Source organism: Betta splendens, chromosome 8 (assembly GCF_900634795.4).
Source record: "Betta splendens chromosome 8, fBetSpl5.4, whole genome shotgun sequence".
NCBI classification, from domain to species: domain Eukaryota; kingdom Metazoa; phylum Chordata; class Actinopteri; order Anabantiformes; family Osphronemidae; genus Betta; species Betta splendens.
In genome coordinates, this window is record NC_040888.2 from 1391437 (window position 1) to 1409297 (window position 17861).

General features: G+C 43.4%; 1 protein-coding gene across 11 annotated transcripts in view; it reads right to left on the reverse strand.

Annotated features, from left to right (window-relative positions):
- Nucleotides 1–17861, reverse strand: part of LOC114860132 (meiosis inhibitor protein 1) — a 35166-nt gene that overhangs the window by 15509 nt on the left and 1796 nt on the right. For 6 of the 11 annotated variants that reach the window (XM_055510772.1, XM_055510764.1, XM_055510771.1 and 3 more), the window contains exons 3-21: nucleotides 17354–17404; nucleotides 16367–16440; nucleotides 15637–15742; nucleotides 12650–12859; nucleotides 11474–11649; nucleotides 10993–11107; nucleotides 10616–10735; nucleotides 9477–9576; nucleotides 7967–8101; nucleotides 7669–7789; nucleotides 7166–7254; nucleotides 6897–7044; nucleotides 6451–6562; nucleotides 5304–5364; nucleotides 4612–4709; nucleotides 2402–2582; nucleotides 1279–1429; nucleotides 366–586; nucleotides 73–238 (exon numbers count right to left, since the gene is read on the reverse strand). In XM_055510772.1, coding sequence (XP_055366747.1) covers nucleotides 73–238; nucleotides 366–586; nucleotides 1279–1429; nucleotides 2402–2582; nucleotides 4612–4709; nucleotides 5304–5364; nucleotides 6451–6562; nucleotides 6897–7044; nucleotides 7166–7254; nucleotides 7669–7789; nucleotides 7967–8101; nucleotides 9477–9576; nucleotides 10616–10735; nucleotides 10993–11107; nucleotides 11474–11649; nucleotides 12650–12859; nucleotides 15637–15742; nucleotides 16367–16440; nucleotides 17354–17404 — 2435 coding nt within the window. The remainder of the gene's footprint in view (nucleotides 1–72; nucleotides 239–365; nucleotides 587–1278; nucleotides 1430–2401; nucleotides 2583–4611; nucleotides 4710–5303; nucleotides 5365–6450; nucleotides 6563–6896; nucleotides 7045–7165; nucleotides 7255–7668; nucleotides 7790–7966; nucleotides 8102–9476; nucleotides 9577–10615; nucleotides 10736–10992; nucleotides 11108–11473; nucleotides 11650–12649; nucleotides 12860–15636; nucleotides 15743–16366; nucleotides 16441–17353; nucleotides 17405–17861) is intronic. The other 5 variants (XM_055510768.1, XM_055510767.1, XM_055510766.1 and 2 more) reach the window with 4 other exon arrangements.

A 17861-nucleotide genomic window follows, 5' to 3' on the forward strand; every position in this document is an offset into this window, starting at 1 on the left:
TTAATAAAGGAGTACAAAGGAATATGATTTATCATAAACGTCTTTTTCCTGTTTGAGGTGTGTGGTTCTCACCAGGAGGATCAGTACGACAGCTTGATGTTTCTCTGTCAGAGTCAGAAGCTCCATGGTTTCCATTTCTAGCTTCCCACTCTCAGTCTTCTCACTCTTTTCCTGAATATTTGAATCTAATTTGTCTGATTGCTGGAAGGTAACACAAACATTTGCATGTAGATCCAGTCTTGTTTTGTCTCACCAGTCAAAGCAAACACTCATGAAAGCAGTTTTCATCTTATAAGCGGGAATTACTTTCACGTGAACAGTAACAAATTTGATCAGGTAGGTTAAAACCAGCCTATAGAGGATACCGCTGCTTCTGAGCGGCTAAGAGCAGCTGCCCTACCACAGTCTGCTGTGCGTCTATGTGCTGTGTGCGCTTGGTCAACCAAAGCTCCAACACCAGAGGCCCAAACCGCTGTGTGAGCTCCGGGTAGCGACAGATGAAGTGCAGGAACGCAGGATGGTGAAGGTAGAGGCAGGAGAGGTTCTGGTAGGAGGACAGCGCCTTGATGATGCAGTTCAAAGACGCCTTGAGGTCAGGAAAGAAAGATCGAAAAATGATTCACACAATTTCAAACGTTTTCAACAAAATGTTTTAAAGTTTGCTTTCTTAAACTGCAGGTGTTTCAGTCACAGCATAAAAATATTATTTCCTTCGAGTCTTTGCAAAGAAACGGCAGCAGAAAACTTCTTTGAACTAAAGTTTAATGTTTTAGACCAAAACTGTTTTGGACAATGAGATTTGTTCTGCTTTAAAAATTCTGAGGCATAATTAATTTTCTTTGCTGCTGGATTATCTATAGCAAGATATGGATTCAACAAAAGATGAAAGTAAGCTGTGGAGCTTTGATTGAGTCTTCAGAGCACATTAAACCGTACAGAGCTCACACTTGACTACACGCTGCTCACACAAAACACATCCAACACCTTCATCCGGATGACACCCTGACACCTGGATCTGGCATCGCTTGTAAGTAAATCTCAATTAATGCGACAAGAGATGTTTTTCACCTCATAAACACTGTAAGGATCATTCAGTGAACAGAAAATAAAACAGAATATTTACAGCAGAGGTAGAAAACATGTCTCAGCTGTCACTGTGTTTTGGTGAGAAGATAAGAGATAAAACTCTAAACTACTTCAACTGTTCAGTGTTTAGGAAAATACAACATTACAACAGCATCTGTATATTTCCTACAGTGTTAAGAACATCAGAGTTACCCCGTCCAGACTGGGGCTCTTGTCCTGAGTCACTGCCAGCAGGTAGAGGGCAGAGCGGAGCACAGAGCAAGGCATGGCACAGCTGCCCTCCTCCTGCACCGAATGCAGGAGCCACAACACACTGGAGAACAGCGTCTGTTCTGGAAGAAGCCTGGGCCACACACACACACACACACACACACACACACACACACACACACACATCAGAGCAAAAACAAACAAACTGGGGCACATGCTGATATCAGTTAATACAATACACACAAACACAAACAAAACTGTGAGCTAACACACAGACTCACACACATATCCACCAATATTTTCCCTCCATGCACACAGCCAGCCCTTCACTGTTTGTCTGTATCAGTCCTGATGACACCACACGGTGGCAGGGAGAGGCTGTCATCCCCGTCCCTGTGGGTGGGGTCATGCACAGCGGTTCGATGGAGGACAGATTTAACTTTCCAAACAAGTCTAGGTCGTAATCAGGTTGTATCAGTGAGCTACAGCACAGCTTCTGTAGCAGGGAGGAAGCTATGCAACCCGCAGGTTTGATTATTCATACTTTAAGATTTATTCCATGCGGTGACATGACAACATACAGTACAGTATAATCAGTAAGGATTTCAATTCTGCTCCAATGCTGTCTTTTATGCTGCACTTGGTTACAGGTTCTCCCACAGATAAAACTGGAGCACAGCTGTGGTGCAGCTCAGCCTGAGAACCAAAAGGTCTGATGACATTTGGACTTCATATTAAGTCCCTTAACAGTGTTTCCCAGAGCTACTCAGCAGCCAGCGGGTCAGCCCGGCACAGTACTCGTGGATCAAACTATACTTACCTGTCTCACAAAACAATGTTTCTGCTGCAATATTTATAGGTTCATTTTGGGCGTAGCACCAGGTCGGTTGGCATTTGTGTAATATTAAATTGAACACAGACTTGCTGTTACAATGAGCAACTGCTGCACAACTAAATGCCATTCTCAGTTTTGCAACTCTTTAGATAATAATGTTGTGAATGCCTGGAGCGTTGAAAACCTCAATGTGTTAATGTTAATGAAGCAGATAAATAGGCTCTCATATTATGCTCCAGTTGCCCGTCCAGTGTGTGTGTCCTGTATCACCTATCTCCTTGCTGCAGCGCAAGGTGTAGCATTATCACCAGACAGAACTGAATGGACCTGGGCCCTTTGTATTCACACAGCTGCAGCCCTGGGACCTCACACAGCAGAGAGGGCAACTCTGACATGCGACAACACAGCGAGGGGAGGTTGTGGAGCAGGAGGTTGTCCACTTCTTCTACATCTGGTAGGTGAGAATGTAAATGAAACAGAATCAGAAAAAGGAAATATGTTGGTTATCAATGCAAGAAACAGGACAGAACATGGAGCGAGACGGCAACAAGGGAATGATATAGTTTGTTATTATCACTGAAGCTAAGTCAAAGCAGTTGGTTGCCTAAACCAAAATGGAATTGCAGGTGAATGCAAAAAGGAGCTGTAAAAAGAAAAGGCGGCATTTATTGTGAAATTGTACAGAGGAGTGCTTTCATCTATTCAATAACTGGAGGACTAAAAGACAGGAGCAGTGGGCAAAAGAAAATGATATGCAGTGTACGAATAGCCAAGACTGTGTTAAAGAGATGAGAAAAAACACACATACAGGACAGGAAACATAAAGTGAGGTGGTCTGCAGAGGGAGCTTAAAGAGGAGAAAGTGGGTTGAAGGCAGAACAGCACAATGAGACTGGGAAACTGAAATGTGGCAAAATGAAAAAATAGTGCTGTGCACTGCAGCCTCTTGATGGTCTGGGGGGGAAGAAGAGAGATGGTGAGAGTAAAAGAAATGCAGCATGTAGCACGAGGGACCCACAGAGAAGCAGGAGCAGAATAACGAAGAGAATGACAAAGTAGGCAGAAAGAGATGGGAGACAGGGATAAGGGTCAATGATAAATGAGGACAGAGGGGGCATAAAACCACTACAGCAAGGTCTGGGAGGAAGTGAGGCTACCAATCAAGCATAGGAGGAAACAAGTAATGTGGAGAAAGAGAAATAAATGGCACCGTTTGGAACCAAGGGAGAATGAGCAGGGAGGCAGCAAGAGCCATGCAGCTGTAGAAGAAGAGGACAGACAGATAATGAAGTGGAGGAGAGGGACAGATGGCAGAAAGACAACCGACACACCCAGGAAAGAGTCTGCAGTGACAGGATGCCTCCTGCTCAGCTGAGATCAAAAGGGAAAAAAGGAGGCTGGAAAATAAAGTTACACAGATGCTGCAGAATTACAATATCAAACACCAACAGTAGAAAGTAAACTCTAATAAATGCACAGAATACAAGAGTAATTCAATCGTCAAAACACATGTCAGGAAAGAACTAAGTCAAATAAGTTTTAAATCAAGATTTTAAATCATTTTAATGTAGAAAGATGAGAGCGAAGATGAATAATATAAATAAGTGATATGTACAGTAATAACAAATAATGGGAAAATGAATGAGCTTCAGGGTTCAAGGATCCTCTGTGCTCCTCAGTGACACTGGGATCAGTGGATGCAGAGACTTGAAGAAAGTTGTAGCATGGAACAATTAATACACCAGGTGAATGAACAGGAAGTCAAAATGGAGGTTAGATGGAGCAGAGCGACACTGTCACACGCAGTACAGCCCCTTTATAACAATCATTTAAAGGTAGATTTAAAACTAAGAACCAGGAGAGGAGCTCTGCTTTGTCAAAGTCATCGTTTAGGCTCCACACAGCAGACATTCAATCACAACTCGCTCCTTCACATCTTATCACCTTAGTGAAATAATTTACTGAACTCTGATATAAATATCACAACATGCCTCCTGGGGGCAACGGCAGATTCCAGGAAAATGTTTTCAACTCTTCACGTTGGAGCCTGAGACGACTGGAGCAGTGTGTTTGTTAAATGCATCACAGCTTCTTCTCTATGAATCTGCTTTGTTTGATAAATAGCTTTGACCTCAATAACCAAAAGCTTCTGCCCTTGAGAGAAACAACAACTGGGCAACAGACGTTCTGGTCAACAATGATATAAAGTAGGTGTTTTGTTGTTATATTTAATCCTGGTTGCCAGTTCCACCCACTAATCCACTGATTCCAAGGTGGGAAGCCCTTTTCAACCTTCTCCCCCTTAACTGATGCATCATCACCTGGTGCCTATGTATAACTGTGACTTCAACCGATGTTTCACTGCCACTGAACTCTACAGCAGCCTCAGATCACTGGTAAGATGACATCATTGCTCAGAAACCACCACGGTGTTCAGTGCTGCTCCGCATATAGCAGCTGTGTGGTGAGCGTGCACATACCGTGCTGGTAGGAGTCAGACGCGGGGCAAGACTGGGAAAGCAGACACACACTGAGTTTCTGTAGAAAACCACAGCACGAAGCATTCAGATGTGGGTTCCTGGAAGAATTGATGAGAGGGACAAATACACACAAAAAGTCAGAATAAACATTTCTGAAAGAAAAAGAAAAGAAAGCAAGACTGCAGAGTGAAGAAAACGAAACAACAGAGCAGCCAAAATAAAAACCCTGCGACACACAAGCTTCATGTCTGGTCAACGTGAGCTGCGGGAGGTGGGACAGGATGTACCCTGGTCCTTGCAAATCGAAAGCACAAAAATGTCACGCTCAGTTTCACTCCGACTCAGAGCAGAGAACCTAACATCTACCTCATCGCCCACCTCAACGTGCACGTACAGAAATGCAGTGCAAGGCGTCGACATGCACCCACAAAGCGCCGACATGCAAGAGACAAATCAAAACACACACACAGGCGCAAACAAACACGCTGGGCTTTGAAGCTGCAGAGCTAGAGGACTGCTGAGAACTGGCTCAGTGAACAAAGTGCAGAGCTGACAGAGGCCTGTTCAATGCTCTCTGACAGAGAACGATAACAAGGACTCAGCTTTCAGAGACAGATACACCTTTACACACACGCTTTCTTAATTGTTCTGCAGGCGTGTGCGTGTCCCCAGGTTATGCTATTACTATGTACCTGTTCCCAGCACAGAGGAGGCCTTTGTGTTCCAGAGCCAGTCGGTAGAAACCAGAAGATGCTGCAGAGGAGATGAAAAGGTGAAGGAGGATGATAATAGAGAGAATATAGCAGAAACCCAACAGAGCAGCCTAGCAGATAAACGGTCACGTTGCACCCAGTTCCCATCAGCTCCCGTCGGCTCTTTACTGCAGACCACCCTCCTCCTCTACGCGTTAGACATTAGGAAATCAGCAGGCCTTCTCATCCTGCGTGTGTCCAGCTGCCCACACAACTTAGAAATGATGATAGTCTAAAAATAGGATTAGAGGGGAAAGCTCAACAACATGGATAATTGTATGGGGAAAACCCTAAAGTACATTATCATATTATACAGCAGCATTTAATGTCTTGGCTGTTTCACTGAGGGAGTTTTTAATTTGTGCCGACTAACTCTCTGTTGTGGACTTATGCCAAGATGCTCCTGAGCCATATCTGCTTTAATTGCTGGCAACACAAATATCCTGTAAAGCTTATATTTCTGCTCCAGGCTCAATACTTGTATTATACTTCTGTAAGATCTTTGTGTGGACAGACATCTATAGTCACACTGTTCAGTCTGTGAACATTCAGCCATTTATTCCCATGGCTGATGAATTTTAAACGGCACAGTTTTATTTCATTAAGGCTACTCTACGAAAAACATTGTGATAATGTCATGAAGTCATTTCAGTTAATGTGAACAGTTTCACAGTCAAATCACCTGTTCATGCTTGTTTACAGTAGGTTCGTTAGTCTGCTGTGAGAAAGGTGTCTGATTTGTTTGAGTATATGAGGAAGAAGGCGTTGATATGTTTGGTGACTAGTCAGGTTCAGTGACGTGACATAGTGTTAGATGTTACGCATGAGGACAATGTGTACAACCACAGCGGGAACAAAACAAGAAAACCAGGAGCTGTGTCCACGTGTCAGTAACTGCTGATTTTTCAAACAAAAGTACTGCAATAGTATGAGACTACTACTACAATGCCTCTGCTAAGAAGTACCAATAAGCAGTGGTGTAAGTAGTGATCACACAGCCCAGTGATACCAACCAGTGCATGTACATGTACAGTAGCTATGTGTGTCAGCACAGCACTTGTAGTTGGTGATGATTTTTCTAACTCACCTAATTTCTTTGCAAAGGCAGGCATCAAAGGCGGCAGGAGGGTGAACTGTGAGGCCAGGATGGAGTAGAAGAACTGCAGGATCTGAGCGCTGGGTGTGTGCTCGCACACCGTCTGCACACGCACACAGAGAAATTAAAACAAATTGCCGCACTGGAAAACGTTTTTCTTGCCTGGTTGAATTTTAGTCTAAAGACCAAGTTTTTCAAAAACACACAAAACATTCCAGCTCCAGAGCGAAGGCACAGATCGATGGGCTTAAACGCCCCATGTTTACCCAAAAGTAATGAAGACAGACACTGTATGGCCGGGCTTATTAATACTGTCATTTAGAGGCACAGTCACTCAGAGCATACTAATCAGTGTGACCTGCTTCTCAGACTGGAGATGGCAGGAATCAGGAATGTGTGCATTGTGACGGGCAGACAGAAGTCTGCGTGGCTCTCACGAGGATGTTGGGTATCCAGACGGAGTCGCAGCACCGCAGCAGACACTGACACAGAGACCCCAGTGAGTCCTGAGCTTGGATGAGTGTAGATGGAGCTGTGAACGTGTTCTCCCTTAGAACAGGATCTGATGCACAGTCCTCCGCCAGCCTGGGACACACACAGGCAATAACTCATGAACATGACGGACATGTACACACACACACCAAGGAGGTCTACAAACATTCCCACAATTATAATACACAGGTGACTAAGGGATTTATGTGCTGACCTGCAAGCATTTTGAAAACAGACCATGGCCTGAAGAAGAAACCTCTTTGACTTGGAAGCCTGGTTACTGTCTGATCTCTGCAGACTGCCCTGAAGAATAAACAGGTAGATAGAAAAAGAGATAAGCAAACTCAATCACTCTCCAAACACAACTGTAATCTCAGTTCATTCACCAAAGGCTTTGATCAAGATAATCATTAAACATTAAATTCATCATTTGGTGAATCTTAACCTTGAATGAGCATTCGGCAGTTTGAACATATTTTTTTTAAATGTGACTGAATGCAGCAAAATGCAATGAAGGTTAACTATGAAGAAAAACAGCACAAAGCAAAACATACTTTTTAAGGTAGAATTAAATTTAATCTGAAGGTCACATTTTGAGGTACGATAGTGACAGACCAACAGTAGCAGCTCTGGTCCCTCCCAGTTCATTAGATGTGTGTCCTAAATTTTTATTTATAATTGTGGAACAGATTTATAAAGCAAAAGTATGTGACTCACTTTGCTTAAGCTTTGCTTAACAGCAGGAGAGAGCAGAGGCAGCTCAGAGAATCTGGTGGTGATGGCCTCCACCAGTCCCTCCACCTCCCGGTGCTGGACTGGTCTAGACTGGTGGTGCTGTCTAACGAAATCAGACAGTGGAAGGTAAAAGCTTAGAGAGTGTGAAGATAATAGACAGGTTTCATTCAGTCAGGTAGCTACTATATACTGTGTAATGTGTCTGTGTGTTAACATGCATTCAGTTGCTGATGAGTGTTGCAGTGACTCATTTATCCACAGCTTGTGTTTGTGTGTGCACCTGAAAAGGGCAGCAGCAGCGCTGGCAGCTTGTGTGGCTACGGGCAGACAGGAGGACAACACACCAGCCTTCACAGCTTCTGAAACAGCCACAAACCCTGGACGGCTGGGGAACAGTCGCACACAGGGGGGCTGCCTGTAACAACACGCACGCACACACACATTATACAGAAATTACACAATGAACCGCTGCACATTCAATTAGGTGAAATAATAATCAGCGTCTCAGGTTTAATCTGAGTTAGACATGTCTGTTGACATGTTTTGGATGCGGTTGTCCAGATCCAGCACACAGACACACTAAACCTCTGTATTCAGTCTGTTTTGCCATCAGTAGTGACATCATCAATAAATGTCCATGTTGCCACTTCAGCTGGCAGTAAAAGAAGCAGGCCAATGTTTGACAGATGGGGTGGTGCTTCGTGCTATGAGCCGTTTCCCTTTGTCCACATTATTTATACAGAAGTTAATTTTGTTCCACTCAACCGAGTTTTCCAGACCATTTGTCTCTTACATGCACACCTGCTTTTATAAGACGCACCCGAGTGTTGATACAGACAAACTAACTGTCTCAGGTACGGTATTTCTTTCTGTGTTCAAAGTGTAGCTCTGCAGCAGAAACAGATTTTAGGTGAGCAGCCGGAGGCACAGATCCTGGACCTTCTTTGATTGATTCCACCAGAATCTGTGTTGTAAGCAAAAAATATACACAAATGCATATCAACCACAGCAAAAAGTGTCAGCACTCATATTCACTGGTCCTTCAGGAACGTTTTGCTGACAAAGACTTGAACCAATGAACAATCTACAGTCTTCCTTGCTGTTCCAATGCCACCACTGTCTGAGCGAACCGCCTGAACCCACGCTCTCGGTTTTCACTAACATACACACAGACTTTTCTCTCGCTCTTTACTCGCAGGAACGTATAATAAATACATGTTTTTGATGTATCAGCAATGCACATATCACTGAGGTTCTGTCTGCCTCTGCTCAAAGACACCATAGAGCTGTGGATACTGCTGCCAAAAAAAGGGATGAATAGACGATAATAAACAATGTAATTCATGCTTAAGACACACATTGGTTCTGGGCTTTCTGTGAGAGTGACATCACGTATTAGTCGTTAGATGACGACAAAGCAACAACATATCTTCAGATACAGTGGTGTCAAATAATGCTGCGTGGCATCACGTCTTTCATCTAAAATGAATAAAATCGTTCCCAACTGTGTCTTGTGTCCGAGCTTCTCCATCCAACATCTCTCACCACAGTGATATTTGTCTATGAAAGAAAAACAGGGGCAGCAAGGGCAACAGCTGCCACTGGCTAAATGAAACTGTAATAGCTGCAGCTGTGTCTAATCACCAGCAAAGTGCTAAACAGTGCTTTATAAAATTAGAAATGCTCAAACAAACTAACATATACTTTAGTTAGTGTGCAAAGAAATCCTCAGTGCAGTGGAATAGGTTTGGTGTTGCCCAAAGAATCCAATTAAAACCAACTGGTCTCACCTTTCCAGTATCTCAGTGAGAAGCAGCAGACCTTGTTTCTGCACTGCCAGGTTGGTGAGCCTCAGAGCCTCCTTCAGACTGCGCACCAGGGACTCCATGCCTACACACACACACAGACACAGGCACACACACACACACGCGCACACAGGCACGCACACACACACACACACACACAGGCATACACACACACACACACACACACACACAGGTACACACACACACACACACACACACACACAGGTACACACACACACACACACACACACACACACACACACACACACACACACACACACACAGGCACATGCACGCACGAGCACACACACACAGGGAGTCAAACACAGGGCAGCCCGTTCTCGACCAACATGCGGTTCATTTTGCTACTGGCTCGAGTAACTGCATTAAAATGACTGACGGGCTCATAATGTTCTGCATCAAAAGAAGCATGAAGACGCTAACACCAGATCACACGTGTCAAACAAATGGTGGCAGTGACACAGAGAATTCTAATTCACTGCTACAGTATCTGCTGCTACAGTATCTGCTGTAATAAGCTCGCGTTTTGACCAAATTAGGGTCTAATCGCACAAAGACCTATCACTAAAGTCACAGACCATGGGACACATCGTTACCTCAGCCACACTTACCCATGTTCACCGCTAAATTAAAACCTCCATCCTCACGTCATATTCCTGCCATTACTGGCAGCTTCCATTATGATTCAGCCTTATATTCATTCTTTGTTAGGGTTAGATTACATTAGCACATTCATTCTCTCTGGGAGAATGAGGAAAAGCGCAGGGCACCTAGAATTTACAGTACATACTACACTAAGGCTCTGCTCCTGTAGTTTCCTTTGTTTCTCAACTGTTTTTGATTTATTTTGTGCATAAAGAGCCAGAACACAGCACATTACAAAACATTTTCATCAAGGCTAGTTTTAATCTCTCTTACATTTACTGTGAGGCATCAAAAAAAGAAAAAGGCACAGTAACAGACTATAACAAGTAAAGCACAAAAACACAATAAATAATATATGACCTTAATACAAAATCTAACAATGAATGGGACGATAATACAAACTTACAGTGACGCGAACCCGACTGAATCACTGTCGAGTGATGTCTGGGCTTTCTTACCATAGGCAGAGTGGCACTGAGTGAAGAACAGAGGGTCTTCGGTCAGTAACACCAAACACGTGTAGACAGACCACAGCAGCGCCTCGTTATTACCACTGGCCAAACGGTCGAAGAGAAACTCTAGAGGAACAGACAGATGGAGAGGGTGGAACGAAGACTGTTGAGGCAGCAAAACCGAACAAATTGCACAAAACATCTCTATGGTTTCATGCCTATTTCGTTTCTGGGACAAGACAGAAACAAACAAGCAGCCCCACCGCAGTGAAGAACAGACAGTCGACAACTTCAGAAACAGAATCCCCTTGTAAATACACACGGGAGAGTCAACAAAGTAGAAATCACATTAAAGAAGCAAACAGTGTGTGTGTGTACAGTACCAGGTACATCAGCCTTGATGAAGGGGGTGCTGTACTGACTGGGAGAATGAACCAAGATGGATGCAATACACTTAGCACTGGTCACTCGCAAGGTGTCGTCACCACTCAGCAGCAACTGAAAGAAACATTCTTTTATTGCTTAGAATCCACCAAACCACATTCAGAGAGTAAAGAGATAGATCAGTGATAGTTTCTCCAGGTCGCCGATGACAGCACTAAGAGGTTTTACATGTTTACTGTACGTCTGTCCTTTACAAAAAGTTCACTAACGTCATGAGTTAATTCGTCACTGAGAAAAGCTGACTAGATGTAATCTACACACTGATTTCCCAGACATGAAGCACTAATATTTGTCCAGGCTAAATCCCCCTGAAACCCCATTCAAAGACTCATTCATGGAGGATTAGAACTTCTTGTTATCATTTTGGTCGGTGCCAGAATGCAGGTCTTGGGGGTAGGAGCAGGATGTTTGGACAGAGACCTGTTTCAGAATGAGAGGCAAAGGGTGGTCAGAGGCTTGTTGATCTTGGTTTTGGCTGAGGTTCTGGCTGCTGGTGCTGTGGCCACTCTGGTTCTCATCGCACATGACCTGATTGCCGGGGCTGTTCATTAAAACTGACACGGCTTCTCCCTGCTGCACCAACAGCCACAGCAAACCTGTTGTTAAAAGACATGATGTGAGAACAGCATTAACAAACACACGCATATATGATCCTGTTTAATTCCATTTTAATGCTCATCACACTGGGCTTGTAAGGGTAAAAGACCTGATCAATTAAAACTAGGCAGAAAACAATAGCAGCAGCTCCAGTGTCCTCTGCAGCACGCAGGCTCCTCCATTCTGAGTCCATAATGCATCCCACAAGTAAAACAGTGATATAACATCAAAGTCTTTCTATAAGGTAATGACTATCTTCCCTCTCCAATAACTCTTCTGTACGTACCCTCATTCAGGGTATCACCAAAGCACAGGCTGCAAACTTTATTATTCCTATAACTCAAAACTCCTACAAGACAGCAAATCCCTTTCATCCCATATAATCATTCCTCTTTCTATACTTTGCTTCGCTCTGAAGCAGATTGCCATCCACGCTATGTGTTCTCCTCAGTACACACCCTAATTTTCCTCATCCTGTTCCTCTCAGGCAGCTGGAAGCAACAGCACACGTGCCATACTTGACAAATCCATACTAGTCTGTAAGTAAAGCAGCCTTTGTGTTAAAGCTTTAGATGGTGGCATCTTAGTGTCACTATGTAGCCATTCAGAAATCTAAATGACGCCATTAATTACCCTACATTTCATACCGACAGACAATGATGTGCTCAAATCTATTTTTATACAGTATATTGATTTTGGAAAAAAAAACTTTTTTCTACAGTTTGAAAAGTCAGGGGCCATGTAAATACCTTAAAAGCTTTTTGTAAAACACTTTCTCCAGCTGAACAATTTAAAAAACATTCTAGCCTTAAACCATGGAAATACTTGAATCTCACTAAAGTGAACTGTTATATAAAAGTCGTGCAGCCTTGAGATGCTGATATTCATCTTGCCAAATGTATTTTGTGCACGTCGTTATTGGGGATGAATGCATTTTTTGAGTGCTTGTTCATGTCACCTATTTAAATTACTAATTACAACTGATCGTTTCATTCTTACCAGTGCAGTTATTTATGAGCTGTGGAGAGCTGGCGTCAGCCAAAATCTGCAGCAACAGGATACAGACTCGGTCCCTGATGGCAGCTGGCAATGACTGGGCTGCCGAGCCCCCGGCTGCTCCAAACAGCTGGATCCATGCGTACAGGACTGAAGCCTTCAGCATTTCATCTGGGTAAAGCAATGCTGAGCATAAATGCTCCAGCAACGGCACTGGTGGACACACAGAGAGGAGAACTACTGCAACACATGGACCGGCACCACCAACTATAGGACAAGTGCAAGGTAGCGTGTGTTAAGCTGTCACAAGACACAAGATAGATGGAAAGTAAAGCACAAGCAAATACACAACAACCACAGAAACAAGATTACACAAAAATGGAGCAATGCAAACGCAACAGAGCTGAATTTCACCTTGAAAGTCTCTTTTTGTCAGAAAACTGTAGAGCCTTTACAGGAGGTAGAGATATCATGGAGAACCCATGACTGGCTATTGGGGAGTGCAGCAAAATGGCAGGTGGGCAAAGAGCTTAAGGAGAAGCAATTTAATAAACACACTAGAGTAAGACATAAGTCTCTTGTCTAAGCACAGCAGACAGGAGGCAAAAAAGACAGAGAGAAACTCCTGGAAAGACCGATGGTGCAAAAGAGGAAGATAAGAGGCAGGAGAAGAAAAGCTGAGCTGGTGGAGGAAGGAAACCCAGAGGGCAGAGAGGGAGAGATGCTCTGATGGTCACAAAGAGGAGGGGAGGGAGGAGAGAAAGAAAGGGAGATGGTGACAGACTGACACAGATGAAAAACGATGAGATGAAACACTTCACGCTCTTGAAGACTTCTGAGGCATGGAACAAGTGTCTTCAAAACAATGTTTGCAACCAGATGAAGCTACTACTTACTAAAAGTTTGTTTGTTATTGTTTATGTGGTAACACACTGTAGTATTATCATCTGGTAAGTGTCACATGTAAATGAATGCGCAAACAAGAACTGCAATATAGAAAAGTAGGTCTATAAAACATTAGAATCTACAGATAAGGGAGAAAATGCTGTAAATGATGCAGTGAATCCAAGTACTGTAGAAATAGCAAAATCATGAGGACACATGGACTTTCAGACGATTCCCCATCGTTCTGCTGCCACTCAGGGAGCAAACAGCTGATGTATGGCCTTTATGTTTCACAAGAATCTTAATACAAGATAACCTTGAGGTTTCAGTGCTTGAATGACAGCTATAATAGCTATCCAAGTACTTTAATGTGGGTATAATCAAAAAAGGATGAAAGAATGAGGATTCATGGGATGGAAAGTGAGAGACACTGGCAGGTGGCTAAAAAGAGTAAAGAGAGGCTTCAGGTATGAAGACATGACTTTGAGAAGAGAAGAACAAACAGCGTTAAAGTGCCAGGCAGCACTTAAGGTGAAAGAAGATGAAGGAACAGAGCCTCAAAGCGTCCAGGAGAGACCGGTGTGAAAGCCAAGCTGAAGCCCAGATGCTCTGTAAAGCAGATCAAAAGCCATGGGAGGCGGCGGAGGCTCCCAGACATGTATGATTAAACCAGAACATATGAGGTGACCGAGACGAGCGGCATCAAGAGAAGGACACGGTGAGGCAGGAGACGGGGAGGCAGAGGAAGGACCTGCACAGACGAGTGTGAACAGCAACTAACAGCACATGTATGTTGCATGGATACAAACAGAAAATAAAACGTTAATTGTGGGTTGTTTGCAGTTTTTCTGACCCTACTGTGAAGACGTGTGCACTTATCTTAAGACCTGCTTTTTACCATGTGGCTCTGTTGTTTTTCACTCCACACTTCCCCCTGATGAACTAAACCCTCACATATTGTTTCTCTGCCTTCTCTGTTTCCCACATATTAAATTGTGCTCCAACTAAATAAAACCTGCCAAAGGGCAGAAATATTCCTTCTGTTTATATATGCACCTTTCAAATGTCTGCAGCTAAATGTGTATGAAAATATAGTCGCTCTACTGCTCAGTTAGGACTTAGGCAGTTATGAAAGGAGGGGAAAGGAGACGGAGAGAATAAAATGGATTCAAGCTAAATGCGGAGGGGTGAGAAAAGCACAATGGGTAATCAGATCTGATCATTACTGGGGCAAACAACGAGCCAGAGGAGGAGTAGGATGTGTTCCACGGTGCTGTCATTAGAACAAACAGCCCCACACAGACATGTTGAGTGACAAGCCACAGTCTGGACTCAAGCAAACAACAACCCAGAACCAACTCAGAGGAGCTTGTAAATGGAAACACATATAACAATAATGCTACGACCAACATCCATTACTCCTTAAAAACAAACCAACAGTGGCACAATCACTCAGTCCACAAAAACAGAAACACGACACAGTATTACAGGTCCGTCAGACGATCAAACAAAAACACACAACACAATTACACAAAAATATATACATATACATGGGAGAAGGTTGGCTGAGCATGTATTTCTAACTCCTGCAGCCTGTTTTAGTTTCAGCGCATGGGATTGGATATAGAGAGAGAATCTTAAACAAAAGCACAGCACAATCGCAATGCAACTGGAGCGTAATTGTAAAAGTCACAACAAGGACTGAATTGAGAAAGATCAGGAGAAAGAACATGAAAATACACTTGTGTGGCTGTGCTTTAATTTCTCAGCCTCAGAGGAGTGGAAGAGGAAACTGCATAAACACGAACACTTCGAAGCTGGAGACGAGCACACATAACCCTGACGTCACCTTCTGAGATCAACTGTCTGACCTCCAGGTCCAGCTTTGATTTTCTGGGGTGTTTCGGAGTTTGCTAACGCTGTAATTGAACGCAGATCTTTCAGTCTATTAGTTTGATAATGCAGCATATGACTTATCAAAAGGGATTTGGATTGACAACACATCCAGTGTGACATTTAAAGATAACTATTAGTAAGGAATCTTAATTTATTGATTATGAATTAAACTCTAGTGACAACCATACAAACAAAGCTGTGTGTCTCACCGTACTGAGTCACCAGGCTGTGCGCCACGTTGGGGACTGCTTCCACCAGGTTCCCCAGGAAGGTGAAGAAGGACTGGAACCTCTTCAGGCCCAGTTGGCCACTCAACTACACAGCACATGCACAAATCAGAGAGAAAACCTAAAACAAGACATTCATATTGTAGAGTCTCACTGAAAAACTGGCCCAAGGTCAGTGGGATTTCATGTGCATTATACAGAGACAGCCACAGGCATCACAAACAGGGATCAGTAAGAAATACAGCAGGGAAACGATATAACAAATGGTAAAACAGAAGCCACAGCCGTTGACTGTCACAGTCCTCTTTGTGATGTAGGATCATCACAATCATGTCTCCAGGGCAGTTGTAGCAGCAAAGCAAGCGTGAAACACTGATATTCATGGTTTTCATTTAATATTACATACACAAAAAAATCCAGCTACAACAATACGAAACAGAAGGTTGAGCCACTATTCCACCCATGAAAATGATTTGACTGGGCAGCACCTCTACCTCCTACTTACAGACTTGCTATTTTCCACCAACATCATCTGCTACGAAACAAGTCTTTCCCACCACTGTCTCCTCCAGACGTGACGAAACAGCACAAGGGAGAAGGGTGCGGCGTCTGTTTACTGAAGAAGCCAGCGAGGTTCTGCTGCTGGCTGTAGATCTTGTGCCCCCATGTGTGTTTCTCTGTATCTCTACATATATACACGTGTTTGCCTTACCTCTCTGTGAATCTCATCCAAAACAAAGCAGAGCGGCGCTTCAGTCTGGAGCTCCAACAGCAGCTGAACCAGCACTGGCACACAAACAGAGGAACGTTCACACTTCCCTAAAACAATGTGGTGTCATTAAATCCATGTAAACACTCGCGTCTAGGTGTTGACACTGATGTGTTCCTGCTGTTGTTACTGTAGATGCTGCCAGCAGTCTCTAATGTTTATTAATGCGCCATCAAATTTTATTGCAAGACAAAAACCAAAGCTCCTGTTGCATTGCCAGCTTCTCAGCTTAAGTTAGAGAAGTTCCGGGACGTTACAGGCTTGCTTTCCTTCTCCTTCTTTGTTTTTCATCACACACAGATACGATGGCTGCATTATTTATAGAGCTCCAATAAATCTCCAAATGTGTTCTTCACACTCTTTGCACACAAAGAGCAAAAGCTGTGTCAAATTCCAAGCACACTAGGAAGTTTCAGAGCAAAGTGGTCCCTGAGGCATTTTAAGACAGCTACCAAAAAATCACTCTGTCATTTGCACTTGCCAAAACATTTTTGCATTTTCAAATGCTTAGCAGTAGCGAGACAAATTGGGGTGAGTACCAAAAAGCCACTAGTTCACTGAATGGCCAACATAAAGAATCTGAATATAGCTGCCTACAGACAGCGCATCATTACACTTAAAGGAAACAGGTAGTTTAGCTGAGCGCGGTGAAATGGGGTCAGAGCTTACAAAAATATAACATTTAGAAACCAGGTTGTCAGACTAAGCTTACCTTCATTACAGGCAGTAAACACAGCCACAGTCAAAAGCAGAGCCTGTGTGTCTCACTCTGTTTGCTTGTCCTTTCTCACTGCCTTTATTATTACTGCACAGAAAGCCTGTGTCTATTTGTGTGGGTGCAATGGGAATATAAAATCAAAATCCTAAGTGTGTATGTATGTGTGTTCTGAACTGCTACATCATCCACAGTCCAAAAAGACATCTCTTCACCTTGGTCAACCTTTTCCAGCACAGTCGCCTCCTCCACAGTGTGAAACATCCCTAGGGACAGAGCAGCAATAACAGGCAAGATTTAAAACCTGACTTCACAAACCCTTTGCCATGTACACAGAGAGGTCTCCCTGTTCCAGCTCTAGGCCACCAGCATCTTCAAATAACTTGCAATAGCTTTCTTCAGACTGCTCACGCTCATTCGACTAATTTGATTAACGCTCAAATGGTGCACGCCTAATTCTTTATGCTACAATAATTGACGGTCAGAAGAAATAATCAATGCACACTCAAAAAAACACAGTGGTATAATTAAAACAACAATTCAGCATAAGAATTCATATAGTGTCACTCACTAGAGCCATTTCCTGCTTATATAATACTAATGAGTTGTACACATTTACTGTAAGAAAAAGAAATGGCACCAAATTCATTTCCTGCATGAAGATTCTCATTAGTCATTACATTTGGTTGGATCATGTGTAGCTGATGAGGTTTTAGAGTACAT